General features: G+C 38.2%; 1 protein-coding gene across 1 annotated transcript; it reads left to right on the top strand.

The window, feature by feature from the left end:
* The first annotated feature begins 282 nt into the window (after positions 1–282).
* nln (neurolysin (metallopeptidase M3 family)) lies at positions 283–17675 on the top strand. Its single transcript, XM_039675611.2, has 13 exons — positions 283–438; positions 962–1218; positions 1307–1455; positions 8418–8522; positions 8846–8948; positions 9503–9663; positions 9838–9973; positions 10579–10945; positions 12775–12976; positions 13116–13302; positions 14306–14434; positions 16356–16492; positions 17059–17675. The coding sequence occupies exons 1-13, from the start codon at positions 398–400 to the stop codon at positions 17212–17214; spliced, it is 2130 nt and encodes a 709-aa protein (XP_039531545.1). The 5' UTR covers positions 283–397; the 3' UTR covers positions 17215–17675.
* The last annotated feature ends 661 nt before the right edge of the window (positions 17676–18336 follow it).

The following is an 18336-nucleotide window of genomic DNA, read 5'->3' as shown; positions in this document are numbered from 1 at the left end:
ATAAAGGGTAAAATTATGTTACCTCCTAATTTCCTGAAGATGACTTTTTTTAAGTTTCATGTTATTTATTCCCATTCATGTGTCGTATGTTTAATTTCATTGCTTTAAATGTTTTAGGATTTATTTTACTTGACCATCTCTAACTATATCTTGCTTGAAAATGTACTTTATTGCCTTGCTCTACCTCTAATTTTTTTATCCTATTTTTTGTGTGTATCCCCTATGATCTTTGTTCGCCAGTTTACTAGCGCTCAACCAGAATACATGGCTCTGCGCTCAACGTCTCCCTTGTAGCCAATCAGAATGCCTTGCCGGGTTACGCAATTACGATCGAGAGAGTGACTGTAGGAGTTGCATTCTGTTTTTGCACGTTACGCCTTGCACGGATGCAATTGCCATGTTTATCTTCGGCATTTCAGTGGCCCGAGCGGTAAAAAGGTAATGTGAATTCTGTTGTTTAACACACGTTATGCTGTGTTGTTGTTTGACTGGGTTGACATTGCTACTAACAATAACCGAATGCTTGAATGTGACTGGGGCCAAATAGACAAGCTATAAATACACGAAATTACCTTACAAAGCCTTATTTTGGTGGATATCTGGTTATAGTCAGGTTATCTCATTAGCTTCTCTCGGAAACGGGGCACTGAACTGGCATATGTGAAGTAGTATAAGTGTGTCACAAGCAGATCAAGTTCGCATTCCTTATTTTGACAGACATGTGAAAGTGTCCATCGTTAGTACGGAAAACATTCACAGCTTGCGACCCTGCACAGCACACAGTTTCTCTTCTATATTCTCTTCTCTGTTTTATGAATAGTGATGCTTTCTTTTCTTTTTCTAAAGTTCCAAGAAGCTGCATAGTAGAGCCCTTGCAATATTCGGTCACTGGCTCTTTCTTTAGTACAGAAGGAAAGAAAGAAAGTGTATTAATACTGGCTCTTTCTTTAATATAATGCAGAGTCAGTGTATCCAGCTCAAAGCTCAAGATGACACTACAGAATGGATCAGTCATATTCGGCCACAGCTGCTCCAGCACAGTTGTCAAGAACAACAACCTGCGATGGGATCTGACCCCAGAAGAGATCCGACATCGGACTCAGATGCTGATCCAGCGGATACAGCGAGCCTTCGACTCCGTGGGCTCCGTTGACATCGGGAAGGTGTGCTTCGAGAATACTCTCCAAGTCATTGCAGATGCTAAAGCAGATTATGCCGGTGAGTGGCAAATGATAACATCCATATTGTATTAATGTAAAAGTTATTTAATCTGCTGTCATATTCACTTTTCCGTACTGTGTTTCAGCTTCACGTCATATGTTGGACTTCCCCCAGTATGTGTCTCCTTGTAAAGAGGTCCGATTGGCGAGCACCGAGGCTGAGAAACGCCTGTCTGATTTCGATGTTGAAATGAGCATGAGGGCGGATGTGTTTCAGAGACTTATAGTCCTGCAGGTAACACAACCACACACACTACTAACAGTGCTGTGCTTTCCAGTGTAGAGTTATTCTGAATAATTCTGCTATTTCATTTCATTTGATTAACGGTGCAGTGGAAAGACGGAGAATCCAATTTTGGTAACACTTTACAATAAGGTTCATTAGTTAACATTATTTTACTACCCTAGTTAACGTAAACTAAGAATGAACAATACTTCTTCAGCATTTATTAATCTTAGGTCATATAAATTTCAACATTTACTAATACATTATTAAAATCAAAGGTTGTATTAGTTAACATCAGTTAATTCACTGTGAACTAACATGAATAAACAATGAACAGCTGGATAATTTTTATTAACTAACATTAACAAAGATTAACTAATATAGTAACAACTGTATTGATCACTGTTGAACCTTATTGTAAAGTGTTACCCGAATTTGTATAGGCAATTATTATAGCCTATGATAATTTTCAAAATTGTGTCTCAGAGCACGCAATAAACATTGCCACAGCTAAACTTGTGCACTAACCACTAGCACTCCATACAAACGTGTTCTTCTCCACTGTTTAGTATACAAAAATATCTGTCAAATGAGAATGTTACAGTATGCAAACTGATTCTTAAAGTGATAGTTCACCCCAAAATTCTGTCATTACTGTCATTCTGTCTGTTATTTACTTGCCCTCATGTCTGTCCAAACCTTAGATCTTTCATTCACCTTCAAAACACAATTAATAGCTATGTTTCCATCCAACTATTTTTATGGATCTTTTGGGATGAAAAACACTGGTTCGAAATGCCAAGATGAGCATAAATTATAGAAACGTGCATAAAAAACTTAAATTGTTCAATTGAGTCGGATAAATGTTTTATCCAATAAGAATACATGAACTACAATGCAAACACATTTCTGAATAAAATTCTCAATGTGCATTAAAAAAAAAAAAAAAAAAAAAACATGGGATGGCATAACTACCAACTAGCTGGCCGATCTCGTTGCACAGCGTCTGAAATGCTTAATTAATGTATTATATAGCATACGAAAATTATTATAGGCTATAAAGTGCAGTGGCATCTCCTACTACAGCAACTTCCATTCGCCTTAGTGACATTTAGTGCCTGTTTATCAGGAAGTGACGATTTTCTGCTCACTGACTGGAAACAGTGCTTTATTCACAAATGTTTTATGCTTATTCCACTTTTGTGCATAATTTAAATTCACAACTTTGGATTGAAACAAAGCTAATGAAACCTAAAAGCCCCACTGAAGCTAAGCAGGGTTGAGCCTGGTCAGTACCTGGATGGGAGACCTCCTGGGAAAAACAGGTGGCTGCTGGGAAGAGGTGTTAGTGAGGCCAGCAGGGGGCGCTCACCCTGTGGTCTGTGTGGGTCCTTACGCCCTAGTATGGTGACGGGGACACTGTACTGTCAAAGAGCTTTGTCCTTTGGATGAGACGTTAAACCGAGGTTCTGACTCTCTGTGGTCACAAAAAATCCCAATCTCGTAAGAGTAGGGGTGTAACCCCGGCATCCTGGCCAAATTTGCCCAGTGGCCTCTGTCCATCATGGCCTCCTAATCATCCCTATACACTCCTCTCCACCAGTAAGCTGGTGTGTGGTGGGCGTTCTGGCGCAATATGGCAGCCGTCGCATCATCCAGGTGATGCTCCACATTGGTGGTGGTTGAGGAGATTCCCCCATCCATGTAAAGAGCTTTGAGTGCAGAGAAAAGCGCTATATAAATGTAAGGAATTATTATTATGAATTATTAAAATATAATAATAATACATAGGTCTTATATTGCGCTTTTCCAAGGAACTCAAAGACGCTTTACAAATGAGACAAACAAACATAATGAAAGTGCTATTATAAATTGTAGGCAAGCTGGAACAGGTGGGTTTTGAGCAGTTTTTTGTTGGTGGTCAGAGTTTCTGATGTGGATGGGGAGGGAGTTTCAGAGGGGCAGTGATGGTGAATGCTCGGTCCCCCAAAGTCCGGTGTGTTGATTTAGTAATGGGTTTAAGAAGGCCCAAGTTGGCATAGCGGAGGCGTCGGGAAGGGACGGTAATGCTGTTGGAGATCTGTGAGATATGGTGGTGTCAATCTATTCCTCAATAAGTTTTGTAAGTGATGAGCAGAACTTTGTAAAGGATCCGCTGTTTTACAGGGAGCCAATGAAGCTGCTGAAGGAGGGGGGTGATGATGTGGTCTCTGGAGCGAGTATGGATAAGGAAACGGGCAGCAGAATTTTGGACAAATTGCAATTTTTTTAGATCAGAGGATAAGAGACCAGATAGGAGACTATTGCAGTAGTCGAGTTTTTTGATGTAATGAATTCATAGATGAGAGTTTCCGCAGCAGATGTGGAGAGGGTGGGGTCATAGACAAGCATATTACGTAGGTGGAAAAAGGTAGTTTTGGTGATGTGACGGATATGTGGCCTAAATATAGCCTGGTTCAACCAGACTCTAGTTCATTTCATTTCCACATAGAGTCTGGAACCGCTCCATTGAGAAACGTTTCCTTCCTTGTAGGCGGGTTCACTATTAAAGTTCAAATCTATTGGATCTGCCCAAAGTCACTCACGATCTGCCATAGCCAATCACTAACAGGGTGTCGTGAGTGACGTATGTCACGCGCCGAAATGGCTGGAAAAAAAAGTCCGAATGATCAGAGGATTATGTTTACAATAGGATTTCAGTCAACGAGCGCCGCAGGTTTTGTTAATCTAGGAACAATTATTAATTCGAAATGTATATTTGACACGAAGGACAGTGATATATTCATTAACGGTGGAAGCTGTGTCTAATCATTACAAATACGCCGCTGTGGTCGTTTTCTGATCTGCCGCAAATGCTGTAGCAGCTACAGTGAATGATCAGTCTTGTCTCTATCTGCAGATGTGTAATAAACAACAATTTTTTCATATTACGTCTTATTGTTTCTTAATTACCTTAATTATGGTCTTCAAAGTATGTGTTTGTACATTTTTATGTGGCATTTAGTTTTTTTTTTAGTAAAACAAATCAACCATTGCCATCTAAAACTGAAAATCAAATATCTTCAAAGTATGGTTTTTCACATTTTTATTTATGACAATTATTTTTTAAAAATCACAACGAATTTGTATGATTTACAACATGTAAAACTGACACACAAACCTCCTGCACGAGTGCACAAAGGGGCTCAAAATGTTCTATTCATCACAAGAATCAGTAAATTTACAGTTGGGAATATGAGCGACTGACATGACTCCTGAGCGGATCTTCAACCATAGTTTAGCAGCCAGGACTCGGGGCTTCCGAACACCAGGCTAAACCGTCCGTCCAAAATGTCATCGTGCACGAGCTGCCCAGCACAAACTTCCAAACTTTCTGCCTCCTTCACTTGGTCCTCCGTTGTGCAACAAGAGGTGAGACGATAACAATCCGGCTTTAAATTCTGTATATTCGGCAGTTTCTTTTTCAACAACGGACCGAATAGCTTTTCTCACGTCTTTCTCCGCTGCCATTACTGAACTCAAACTGACGCGCTTACATCAACGTCATCTTTCTCAGCCACTCCCTCTATTCGCTGATTGGTCCTACAAAAAATTGATTTCTGGAAACCTAAGGATAGGGAGCGATCCCAGACGTAGTACTGAAGTAAAATGAAATTGAGCGGAAGTGCGTAGGAGGGCGCAGCCAGGCTAGCCTAAATATGAGTGTGGGGTCAAAAATTAAACCAAGATTCCGGATCTGGGGAGAAGTGGTAACTGTATGGCCGTCGACGAAGAGAGTGAAGTCTTGGCTGGAAGGGAGGAGGGATCTTGGATCAATGACGATAATTTCTGATTTATTGCTATTAAGTTTAAGAAAATTGGCGTTCATCCAGGATTTTATTGCAGAGAGGCAGCTTGTGATAGTTAATACTGTGGCAGGAGTGATGGATGTGGTGCTGAGGTATAGTTGCGTGTCGTCTGCATAACTGAAATTTTAGTCCATGATTATGAATGATAAGTCCCAGGCGAAGCATGTACAGGATAAACAGAAGGGGACCTAGCACCGAGCCCTGAGGGACTCCGTGTTTAACAGGTATGGTGTGCGATGTACAGTTGTTGATGGATATGAATTGAGATCTGTTGGTAAGGTAGGAGGTGAACCTGGAGAGAGCCGAGCCAGAGATGCCAAGATGTTGCAGGCGTTGTAGAAGGATGGGATGGTTAATGGTGTCGAAGGCCGCAGAGAGGTCAATCAGGAAGAGAATGGAGAGGGAACCAAAGTCAGAAGCGAACAGGAGGTCATTTGTTACTTTAAGTAGTGTAGTTTCAGTTGAGTGATGAGTGCAGAATCCTGACTGAAAGGTTTAGAGCTGATTTGAGAGGAGGTGATGTTTTAGTTGAGAGGCGACCGAGCACTCCAAGATTTTAGACAGAAAAGGTACATTTGAGATGGGGCGGAAGTTGTTGGGGTTGTCAGGATCCAGACCAGGTTTTTTTTAAGTATTGGTGTGTAGCGGTAACTTGAAAATATTTCTGTACCTCCATTGAAAATACAATCCATCAAAAATGTAGCAGCTCAAACCAGACTTAGTGAGACTATTGGCGCTTTTCCATTACCAGTACCAGCTTGACTCGACTCGCTTTTCGCTCCGTTTTTCATTGCAGACAGTTTCGGCATAAAGAGTACTCGGTCGTCATAGCGTCGCCTTTCGTTCCTTGTTGCCCTATCAAGTTCTTACTGGATCCTTACTGAAGTCTGCACCTCCTCGTTTGACCACGGCGTATTCTTCCGAGTTGTCATAATAATAGTTGTAAGTTTAGTAACTATCTCTGGCCAAACTATTTAAAAATGGCGGAGGTTATTCTGGATACTCCATCTGTCGTGGGCAATGATGACGCAGTGAATGGTGGTGATTCTCTTTGACCAATCAGCAGTCGGCATTGTTTTAACATCACATTTTAGTATCGGCTCAGCTCACCTTAACTTGCTCAGAACCTCGCCGGAGGTGATGCGAAAAAAAGTACCCGAAAGCAGGAACAGGTACAACTTTTACATAGTGGAAAACCAAACAAAGCCAAGCCGAGTCGAGCTGGTACTGTACTGTGTAGTGGAAAATCGGAATTATATTTGCTTCCTTGCTGCTTGCATGTTAAGCAAGAACATTCGAGCCTCCATTTACTAAATCTGAATGCTCTATGTATATTGTTGAGCAATGTTTATATGTGATAAAAGCCTAAATTAAATCTGTTTATCATACATGCACAGCAATTGGGTCATAAGACTTGCCCTGCGTTCGAATATGCCCACTTACCTACTATATAGTAGACAAAAAACAGTATGTGAGACGAGTAGCATGTCCAAATTTATAGTATTGATAAAACAGAAGGTGATGTCCTACTTCAAGTGTGCTTCTGATGGACACTTTACTATCCCATGAGGCCATGGGAGAGGATTTGTGAATCCCAGTGTAACGACACAACTGATGCTGTTGGTCAAATGACAGCTACAACAGGGTGGATGTTGTACATCTAGATTTCATTTTTAACTACTACACACATTTATATATAGGATGCATATAGGACATACCCTTTTTTTATGGTTGCGAAGCTTCAAGACAAATTTCGTAACTTACTGAAAAATATGCGATTTCGAATGCAGTTTAGGTTTAAACCACTCGACCCAGATGGATCACTTTTACAAGGTCTTTATGAACTTTTTGAGGCATTTTGGTGTAATAGACTTTTAATACAGAGTCAGAAATCTGTCAGATTTCATCACAATATTTTAATTTGTGCTTCAAAGCGGGAAAAAAGTCTTATGGGTTTTGAACAAACTGATTAGTAGTTTTCTTTATTAAGTTCATTTACATCAGTATTTAAATGTTAAACCCTATTTATTAATATTGTAAACACCTCAGGGATGTGATTTTTCCATATTTATATGGATTTCCGTATTTTCCGACCTGAAAAATATGACGCAAGTGTATTGTGTAAATCCGAGAAAATAAATGATTGATGGTGGTGATGACGATTGAAATCACAAAATGGCCTTAAACAATTATTAAATAAACGTCATTTCAGGACACTATTACTATTATCATATTACCAGGGTTCAAAGCACCAAATGCAGTAAAAATGGGCATGAAAATGTTGCCCTGTGACTGAATTTTAACGATGCATATTTGTAGGAATGTGATATATAGCTACTGTAAGTGTGATCATCAAAGAGTTGTGATGTCATTATATAAATATACGGGCTGCATGTTTCAGGGGTTCAGTTTCTATTCACAGTATGCTGTGTGATTGAGACGCTTATAATTTGCATTTGGAAAAGGGCAACCATCTTCCCAACTCCGTAATAAGAATAGTTTATAATTCTGTAATTTTTGAACTTTTTGTCTTTATCAGATCACATGCCATTGACTTCACACCTGCTTATTACAGTTTATTGGTCTGTTTTCTTGAATGAGTGAATATGTGTTGTTTGTTTTATGACTGGAGGTAAACAATATGACCTCTGTCATCACTCAGCAATGGAGAACTTAATCTCTGGGTAGTAAAAAGATGTCTGGCAACTGGAAACTGGGTCCAGTTTCATTGAGGTGACTCATAAAATGAGGCATTTGGCAGTTTCATGTTGCGGATTTCTCTAATTAAAATTATTATTTGAGTGGAAATCTCTCGTTGGAGTGAGCTGGAGACTATTTTCACGCCTTTCTACTCCAATAACGCTTATTTGACGAGTCTGTCCTCTCTCCAGGGCATTTACTGCCTTTTTAATTGGGCTGTAATAAAGTGATCCCGCTATTTCTACTAAAGGCCAGTATGGAGACCTTGCTGACCTGGTGAAAGAGTCCATTGACAGGAAAGCATGTGAAACTAGTACGGTGTCAGGCACATGTTAGTTTGGCCTGCTGTCAAAACTGTGGCCGTAGACATAACTTCAGCTATTCACGGTGCGTGTCTCAGCATTTCCCTCTTTATCTTTATAGGAAAAACAATCCAGTGGTTTATTGCCTGAGTCGGAGAGATTCCTGGGACGACTCATAAAATTAGGCAAACGGAATGGATTGCACTTGTCTAAGGATATACAAGAAGTAGGTTTTGTTTGGTGTTTACTATAAACTTGCCTGTGAGGATGAATTCATAGCAAAATTGTCACAGGAAGATTTTGTTTAGAAAACAGCTGCTAATCTAGCTATTAATGCCAAAAGAAAATTTAGCATTGAAAAAAATAAACATGTATATGTGTGAAAAAGATTTGATGATGAATGCTATTTTTAAATAATTCTGATTAATATTAAGTAATAAATGTAAAATAATTTATAGAAGTGTTTTATACATGTAAAAATTATAATTTATGATCTATTAAATTAATATAACAAGTAAACATAAAGTAAACAGTATTTTTTTCCCTCAGGAAATCAAGTCAATCTCTAAGAAAATAAGTGAACTCTCCATAAATTTCAACCAAAATTTGAATGAAGAAAATACAGTGCTGTTGTTCTCGCAAGAAGAGCTCGGTAAGTATGTTTATCAGTGGTATAACATTGTTTTAAGGAGTTCTTGTAAATATTGAGGGATGTACTCGCTTTTTGGTGTATTCGCACTGCCGGAACTGGGAACGATTTTGGTTATAGGAACGCCTTTTGGGGGAAACTAAATTAGCTCTTACTTTAGAGTAGGCTGTAACTAAGTGTATGTTGATTGGCCGAACGCATGCCATAGGAAACACTGGCACCCGCCATTTTTAAAAAGCTGTAAACAAACACAGTTTACTTATACTTGGTTACTCCACAAACTAACCCCAGGAACAGAGATAGATGGAGTGATGCTGAAGCCCAGGCACTTCTCAACCTTTAAGCTAAAGAGTTGTTGAATGCGGTGCTTAAATGACGTCGCTGTCTGCCGGCTTGCTCACTTCAGAGTTCCTACCGCCGGTGCGAATGCAACCAGGGAAATTACCCTTAGGGGAACATTTGGTTCTGCGGGACCGTTCTGTTCCTATAACTACCCCGTACGAAAGCCCCTTTAGTGAACTCATCTTGGACACACTTTTCCTCCTTTCATTTTCAAGTGGGTCTTGCTGAAAGCTACAAGAATGGCCTGGAGAAAACAGAAGATGGGCGGTATATAGTCACCCTTGCGTATCCCCACTACTTCCCCCTGATGAAGAGATGTCATGTTTCCGAAACCAGGAGGAAGATGGAGATGGCCTTTCACAGCAGGTGCAAGGATGTAGGTTCAACTCATACTTTGGGTTCAGTTAGGCTTTGGAGGCTTAGCTCAACTGAAATGAACAACTTGTTGTTTCAGGTGGAAAATCAGGGTATTTTAAACTGTTTCCCAGCCCTTGGCAAGTCAAATAAAGCCATATCCCAGTTATGCACTATTAATGTTCATTGTTTACAGGTGAACACTGCTATTCTTGAACAGCTGATTGAGTTGCGGGCAAGGCTAGCCAAACTTCTGGGCTTCAGCAGTCATGCCGATTACATGCTGGAAATGACCATGGCCAAAAATTCAGAGAATGTGGCACGATTTCTTGGTATGTTTTCTTCTTTTTGTCTTTTTTTTTTTTTTGTCCAGTTCATTTCTTGCACCAGGACCAGCAGCACCTAGGTTAATTCTGGAGTGACAGACAGTTTGGTGACCCTTTTTTATTTTACAGTGTCCTTGTTACATGTTACATGTACTTACCATAGTAAGAACTGAAAATTACTATAAACATTTTACAACTCCCCTGAGTTAAACAGTTGGGTTTTACCATTCTCGAATCCATTCAGCCGATTTTCTGCTGAAGTTTTATACATGAGGCCCCTGGGCTTTAGTCAGTTGTCAATGTGTGGGATGTTGGTGAAATGGCTGGGACATCTTCCACAGGATAATGTATCCTGTCACCCAGTACACATAGTTCCAAGTGTGGCCCTGGCCTCCAGATACCCCAAATCTTAATCCAAATTAAGCATTAGTGGGATGTTCTGGTACAAAACGTCCCATCCGTGGTCAGATCACTCAATGTGCAGGACTTAACGTGTCTGCTGCTAATGTTTTGGTGCCAGATAAATTCCACAGGGCACATTCAGGGGTGTCAGAGCGGTTTTGGCAGGTGCTCAGTGTTTAAGCTCTGAAACTGTTTTTGGTGCTTAATAGATGAGTTGTATGCGAGATTGAGACCAGTGGGCGAGCAGGAGCGGCGCGACCTGCTGTCACTCAAACACGCTGATTGTGAGAGGCGAGGCTTGGCCTTTGATGGACAGCTGCATGCATGGGATATGCCCTACTACATGAATCAAGTGGAGCAAGTGAAGTTTGCAGTGGATAAGGACAAACTGATCGAGTACTTCCCTCTGGAGGTGGTGACAGAGGGCCTGCTGAACATCTATCAAGATCTGCTGGGTCTGGAGTTCCAGCCGGTGGAGGACGCCCATGTATGGCATGATAGCGTCAAACTGTACTCAGTACTGGACTCTGTGACTGGAGATGAAATTGGACAGTTTTACTTGGACTTGCATCCCAGGTAATCCATTCTAGACATTGACTAAGAGTGTTTTCTTCTGCCAGCATGTGTTATGTTTTGGATTGTCTAATTGGCTAATTTAGTACATTTAAAATAGTACATTTTCCTTGGTCAACAAGCTTCAGCAGAAACGATTTGTTCATTGACCAGCTCAATCAAATTGGTTCTGCTAGTTAACAGAACAGCTTCTGTTTGCTGGTCCAGCAAAGTCAAGTGGTGCAACCAACATGACAAAAAAATATAAAACAGGAAATGATATCATGTAGATGATATCAAGGTCATCTCTTTTGCTGTTGTGTGTCAGTAGGAAATATCAGTTAACATTTCCAAACATTCCTTTCGCCATTAATTGAAAATTATTAATTGTAAAACCATGAATCTTCATGAGTCCTAATAAATACAGTGCATGTTCTCAATAACAGTTTAAATAAATGAAAGAGTGATTTAAACTATGTTTTACTTCTGATATAAACATTTAGATTAAATATGCCATTTTTATTAATGGAGTTAAACATTTAAACTACATGAAATCATTACTGAGAAGTAACAAAAAAAATTATATTCAATAAATAGAAATGTATATATTTGTTGTGGATGCAATGCTTTTGAACCCTTTCCTTCTGGCATACTGTGTTTTAACGATTTAACTAGAGATAATTACTAATCATGATATTAGCAGATTGTCTGAGAAAATAGTTCTATGCAAATAATGCACAACCATGTCTATCTGTTTCCATTAAAAATATAAATAAGGTAAAAATACTATTTGGCCACTGGAAAAGATTGAGAAAATCTTTGGTCACTATTTGATTTATTAATTCAAAAACAAGGCAAGGATAAAGGCTACTAAAAAAATAAAAATAATAATTTATTGTGACACGGCACATCTGTACTTCATATTTTCCTAAAGTCTTGTACCTTAAACCTTGTGATTTTTTTACCACTCCTTTTTCCCACACATGTATTTATGTATGTTTGTTTAGTTTATTCATGTTGATGATTTAGTTAATAAAACTGGTGCACTTTATGTATTTGGATCTGATTCACTGCTTGCAAATAAAGTCCCTTTTACAATCTTGATCTTGCTACACACTACATAAGCGTTGTACATGCTACAAAATAATTATTCTTCTGTGGCCATGGAAGATACCCTTTTCTTAGAATAAATTCATAATCAAAATAGTTTGTTGGACAAACTGATTATAGCTCATATTTTTTCTTAACAAGTTATTATTGATTATTAATATTTCCTAGAGCTAAGTTCCCTCGGCCTACACCCTTCATCTGTCCACAGTTCTCACTCTGGAGGGTTAGGGGATAGAGATGAGTCCTTCAGAATGAAGTGCAGGGCTAAAATAAATTTGGATAATGGGTCAACAAAGTCATCAATTTTTTTTTTTTTTTATGTTTTATTTGATATTTTATTTTAGCCCATCAATTTATTGGTTAAACACAGTTATGTGTAGTCATATTCAGTTGATTGTTCATGTTGAATGTGAAATAGATACATTTTTGGATGTGAAAGGACAAGAAATAAGTCTTAAATTGCATTCATAATGGTCTTACATAAAGTCTAATGTTTAGCCTGTTGAAACCTGCAATAATAATACTAATACATAATACAAAAATATAACACTGAAACCAGCCTGGGAATTCACTCTGATCAAAACTAAAAGAGGTTTGTTAACTTAAACCACCCCAGTGCAGTTCTGAGTCTCTTAAGAGCATGCAGATGAAATCTGATGAATACGTCATGTGCTTCTCTAAGGAACTGGCTTATTGGCCAAAATGTAATGACCTCCAGATTTATTGTTCTGTTTACTCTTCAGGGAGGGTAAGTATGGCCATGCTGCATGCTTTGGGCTCCAGCCAGGATGCCTTTGGCCCGATGGGACTCGTAGGATGCCTGTAGCAGCCATGGTGTCCAACTTCACAAAACCCACAAGCAACTGGCCTTCATTACTGCAGCACCATGAGGTGGAGACCTTCTTCCATGAGTTTGGACATGTCATGCATGAGCTCTGCTCCCGGGTACGTCAGTATTTTCAAACATAAAGGTCGAGGGTCTGAATGCCTGAGACTACACTGAATGCAAATCTCAAATCAATAAGTAGTATAACTGGTGGGATGGTACCAAATGTACTTTTCTGTGTCAACCTGCATGTTCCAGACGCGCTATGCAGAGTTCAGTGGGACGCAGGTGGAGACTGATTTTGTGGAGGTGCCGTCTCAAATGCTGGAGAACTGGGTTTGGGAGAAAGAACCACTCAGGAGGATGTCCCGCCACTACAAAGATGGCAGCCCGATCCCAGACGAGCTGCTGGATAAACTCATAGCATCTAGAGTGGCCAACACAGGTCAGATTTGACCCCACATTCACTACATCTATATAATCAACATCTGTGTGTTCAAAAACATATGTTTGAACTTATTTTGAGGTAAGATTGTTCAGAGGGAAGTAACATATATATATATATATATATATATATATATAGGCGCCTAAAATTATCTAACAAATATGAAAAAAAAATGTTCTATTTTATATAACAAAACTATATTTTCGTATTAAAATAATGAACAGTCGGGGAGAATAGAAATTAGCTTAGATGTCACTAAAATGTTACAAAAATATTGCAGTGGTCTTAAAAATAGGATTAATTTTCTTTACTAAAATATGTTTTCTTAAAGGGATAGTTTACCCAAAAATGAAAATTCTGTCAGAAATTACTGCCCTCATGTTGTTCCAACCCCGTAAGACTGCCGTTCAACTTCAGAACACAATTAAAGGTATTTCTGATGAAATCTGAGAGCTGTCTCACTCCTTCATAAGCTGCTCGGTTATTTCATCTGCCGGCCCAGAAGATTTAATAAAGACATCGTTAAATTAGTCTAAGTGACTACAGAGGCTCAACCTCAAGTTTATCAAGCGACGAGAATACTTTTTGTGTGCATTTAAGGTTGAGCCACTGTAGTCACTTGAACTATTTTAACAATGTCTTTTGTGCTCAGACTAACACCAAAGTACTCTTGTGTCTTAGTTATTGGTCATATTATCAAATATTTATTGCTTTTTTACATATTAGGTCATCCTTGTGTTCCAGTAGTAATTGTAACTTTAATTGACACTGTAATTGACACTGTATTTAATACAAATTACACTATTAACAGTTTACTGATGAAACATTATACTAATCTGACAGTTTTCCTGTTACTTTAAATATATATTATATACATATTTGTGGTAAAGGGGTAAACACACAACTTTTTTATATACAGTATATATATATATACGTATATATATATATGTATGTCAGGTTTTTTTTCATTTTTTTTTTCATATAAACTGGTCTCTCTCTACAGGTCTGATGAACCTCAGGCAGATTGTTCTCAGTAAAGCTGACCAAACGCTCCACACTAAAGACAGAGTGGACACTGCAGCCGAGTTTGCCAAGCACAGCAAAGACATCCTGGGAATCCCAGCCACACCAGGTCATAAACACATGTGCAGGCAATGAGTCCCATCACGCTTATGACACCTCATCTAATGAGCACATTAACACATCAACGACTATTTAGTATTTAGCAGCTTGACATGAACACTCATGATTTCACAAGCAGAGCACTTAGCTAACCACAACAGAGCTCATTTGCTTATGGGCGCTGCTTTTACACTTTTTTTCTACATACACTTGTGCTAAAAATGTGTTTTACTGTTGCGTTTGCCACGTCTCGTATCTTCTGCAGTGTCTTTCACATGATATGGCTGAAAACATGGTGATGACCCTGTTGCCCAGTGTTGAGTCCAGTTTCTTTTAAACAAAATATGAAGAGTTCAGATGCAAAAGCCTCTAAATGCCATTTGAAATTTTCTTCTTTAATGATGATTTTTATCAAACTTGTATATTTAAGTTCAGTAATTTCACTTAAATAACAATTAATAGGTCATTATCATTGCCATTTAAGTGAAATTACTGAACTTAAATATACAAGTTTGATAAAAATCATCATTAAAGAAGAAAATTTCAAATGGCATTTAGAGGCTTTTGCATCTGAACTCTTCATATATAAACCTTCCATACGATCACACCGGTGTGATTAGAACGTCATACTGCATCACACAGACTATATAAATTGATGACGTGTTTATTATTCACATCAGATACACATTGTGTTAGGAACTATAAAGTTTACTCTGTTCTCCCACTTCACTGGCCACTTCCTTTCATGTATTTCATGAGAAGTGAATTAATTTACGTGCTGTAAATCCGACAGATGCAATTCTCTGACTAGCACTATCACGCGTTATAGGTCAGCAAGCATGACCATTATAAATCTTTAAAGTAATAATAAGGTGATACATTCTAAAATAACAGTCGCTTTAAACTTGCACTGGGCGTCAGCTATAATACTTTAAACGTACGTGTGAAAGGGTTAGATTGATTTATTTATACTACTCAGCAAACGTCTCTAGACCCTTTTTTACTCTGGTGTCTCATGGTTTTAAAAGGAAACATGCGTTCTAATCTTGACAAAACATATTGTCAGAAAGGTCTGAGTCTCAAGGTTCCATATTTAGTGACAGAAGTAATATTTGGATAAAAATTTATTAATTTGTTATGGCAGAATGCATACAATTAAATTCAATGGAATTCAATGGCACCCGGTGGCTATTTTTGGTATAACGCCTAAACAAAATCTCATGGGAACTTCAATTTTTGTGATATCGACTTTAAATTTGGAACACAACTTGGTTAGATATATATCTTTCATTTTATAGTAATTTTATAGTAAAAAAATATTTTGTAAAATATTTATTTTATATTAAATTATATTAACTTCCATAACTTTTTCATACTTGAATTTTTTGAAGTGCTTTCACTTCAGGTCTATATTCCAAAGCATTCTTGAATTACAACCATTTAAGTTTGTGTAGTGCATTTTAATGACAATTATCAAAGGGGGGGGGGGGGTGACAGGTAAAGGGTTAATGCAACGTTACTGTTTCACCGTCAATAGTACTAATCAGCTGATTGTCAAAGCCATAACACAGCGAGTGAGAAGAACTAAGTTAAATGAAACAATCCAACTACATATTTTACACCACTGACAAGGGAAAAGTCACTACTCACGGTGTCTATGGCTAGCTCTAGACGAAACACCCTCTAGGGCTGTTTGTTCGCGTTCGGCTACGATAGAAACATGACGTCACAATATGTCAAGGGGGTGCCCGTGGTTATATAGAAATAAATGTCTCATTCTTAGGTGATAAAACATAACAGTTCATTAGGTAATGTCTGTATACACAACTAAGCACAGTTATGGATCTTAAATTGCATTTCTGTCAATAGATCCTCAGAAATATTACACGTTGCACCTTTAAGCATTGATTTTCATATTTCTTTCCCTGCAGGCACAAACATGACGGCTAGCTTCAGTCATCTCGCCGGAGGATACGACGGCCAGTACTACAGCTACCTGTGGAGCGAAGTCTACTCCATGGACATCTTCTTCAGTCGCTTCAAAAAAGAGGGCATCTTGAATCCAAAGGTTTCACTCTTGTTATTCTAGCTTTCCATTGGTCAGAGTGAATTAGGAATTAACATGTGACTGATGTTTAGATTGTCTCATCATGGCACAGCACATTTTAATAGGGAACTGAGTCATCATAGCAGTTGATAGTTACCACGTGACTGATGTGCCAGCATTTCCACATTCATATTTCCATGTAGGGCATGACTCTTATCAAGAGTGACGCACATGTGAGTTCATCGCAAACTGCTTTATAGAGGGATTGTCTGAGATAAATATCATTTCTAATAATAGGTACCTCAGGAATAGTACTAGCTGAGAATAGATCATACAATTGTTGTGTAAATGAGTGAGTGTTGTGTCATAGGGAGTCATAGTATTGTTGAAGGATGAGTGTGTGTTGCATTCAGAGGAAGATTATTTGTAGAGCGCTTTCACAATATGTGTTGTTTCAGCAGTTTTACAGACAAGGCTTGGTTCATTGTCATAATTTAGATTAGATTAGACTTGTGAAATTCCAAACACCAGATGTTTTATGTTTCAGTTTGATAACTGTGTGTGTATGTGTGTGTTTTGACATGCAGGTGGGCCGGGAATACAGGCGCGTGGTCCTGGAAACAGGAGGTTCCGTGGATGGCATGGACATGCTGAAAATGTTCCTGGGTCGTGAACCGTGCCAGGATGCGTTTTTTCAGTGTAAAGGACTCGCCCAAACAATTACAGAACAAAACTCGCATTGACATCGGACTGTGAAATACAGGAAAGCAACTTTTCTGAATATATAGAGATCCAATGACACATGCATCCTTAGTTTTCATTCTAATTGTAGTGATATACAGAATAAAATGTTAGGTATACATTTTAAGTTGCTGATGTTTTGTTTCATTAATAATCATACACATTTGAATGAAGGTAGCTATAAACTTTTATGGAAACTAAATATTTTATTTAGTAGAAATTATATTTAGTAGGGAAATAATAAATAAAATATTAGGTTAACTTCAAAGCTTACGTCAAAGAGATAAGGGCTCATTTTGCTGAACTTTTAAGTGAAATGACAGTGTGTAAAGTGCAAAATATAATTATCAGTATTTCCATAATGAATAATGTATTTGCAATATAAGCATCATAACATTATATAAGTATGTAAATACCGTAATATGGTGCTGCACACGTTATTATAGACCATTTCACAAGATGTAAACAACACTGGTCCAGAAACACTTCCTGTTTCAGTTTGTAACTGTTTTCTTTATTTCACATGTAAAGAAAACATCTTAAAAGATGTTGTTTAACTTTTTGATTCAGTTTTAAATGTTTTGTTGGTTGTATTTTATCCCAGCTTTTATGTAGTGTTAAAAAACTGAAACAGGAAGTGCTTCTGAACCAGTGTTGTTTACATCTTGTGAAATGGTCTATAAACCAGACCTACTGTATATGCCTCGTTTTTTTTTTCCGTATCCACAAAGAAACCTTTGTCATTGAAGATTTAAAGTGTCAGTGACACCTGTGAACACTAGAGGGAGACAAACACCAACCGATGGCACTCTAAACGAGCCAGTGTTGAATAAAAGTTTTAGGCATTTAAGTTGATTCGTTCTTAAATATTTTATCACTGTTACATGTATGGACCATTTTGCAAGATTAAACAAAACTGGTCCAGATAAGCACTTCCTGTTTCAGTTTTTAACACTACATAAAAGCTGGGATAAAATACAACCAACAGAACATATACAACTGAATCAAAAGATTTTTTTCTTTACATGTGAAATAAAGAAAACAGTTACAAACTGAAACAGGAAGTGTTTCTGGACCAGTGTTGTTTACATTTTGCAAAATGGTCTATAACATATAGAGACTAA

This window comes from Pimephales promelas, chromosome 23 (assembly GCF_988280905.1).
Source record: "Pimephales promelas chromosome 23, fPimPro1.hap1.1, whole genome shotgun sequence".
NCBI lineage: Eukaryota > Metazoa > Chordata > Actinopteri > Cypriniformes > Leuciscidae > Pimephales > Pimephales promelas.
The sequence above is the reverse complement of the archived record's forward strand: the minus strand, read 5'-3'. Positions and strand labels throughout refer to the sequence as shown.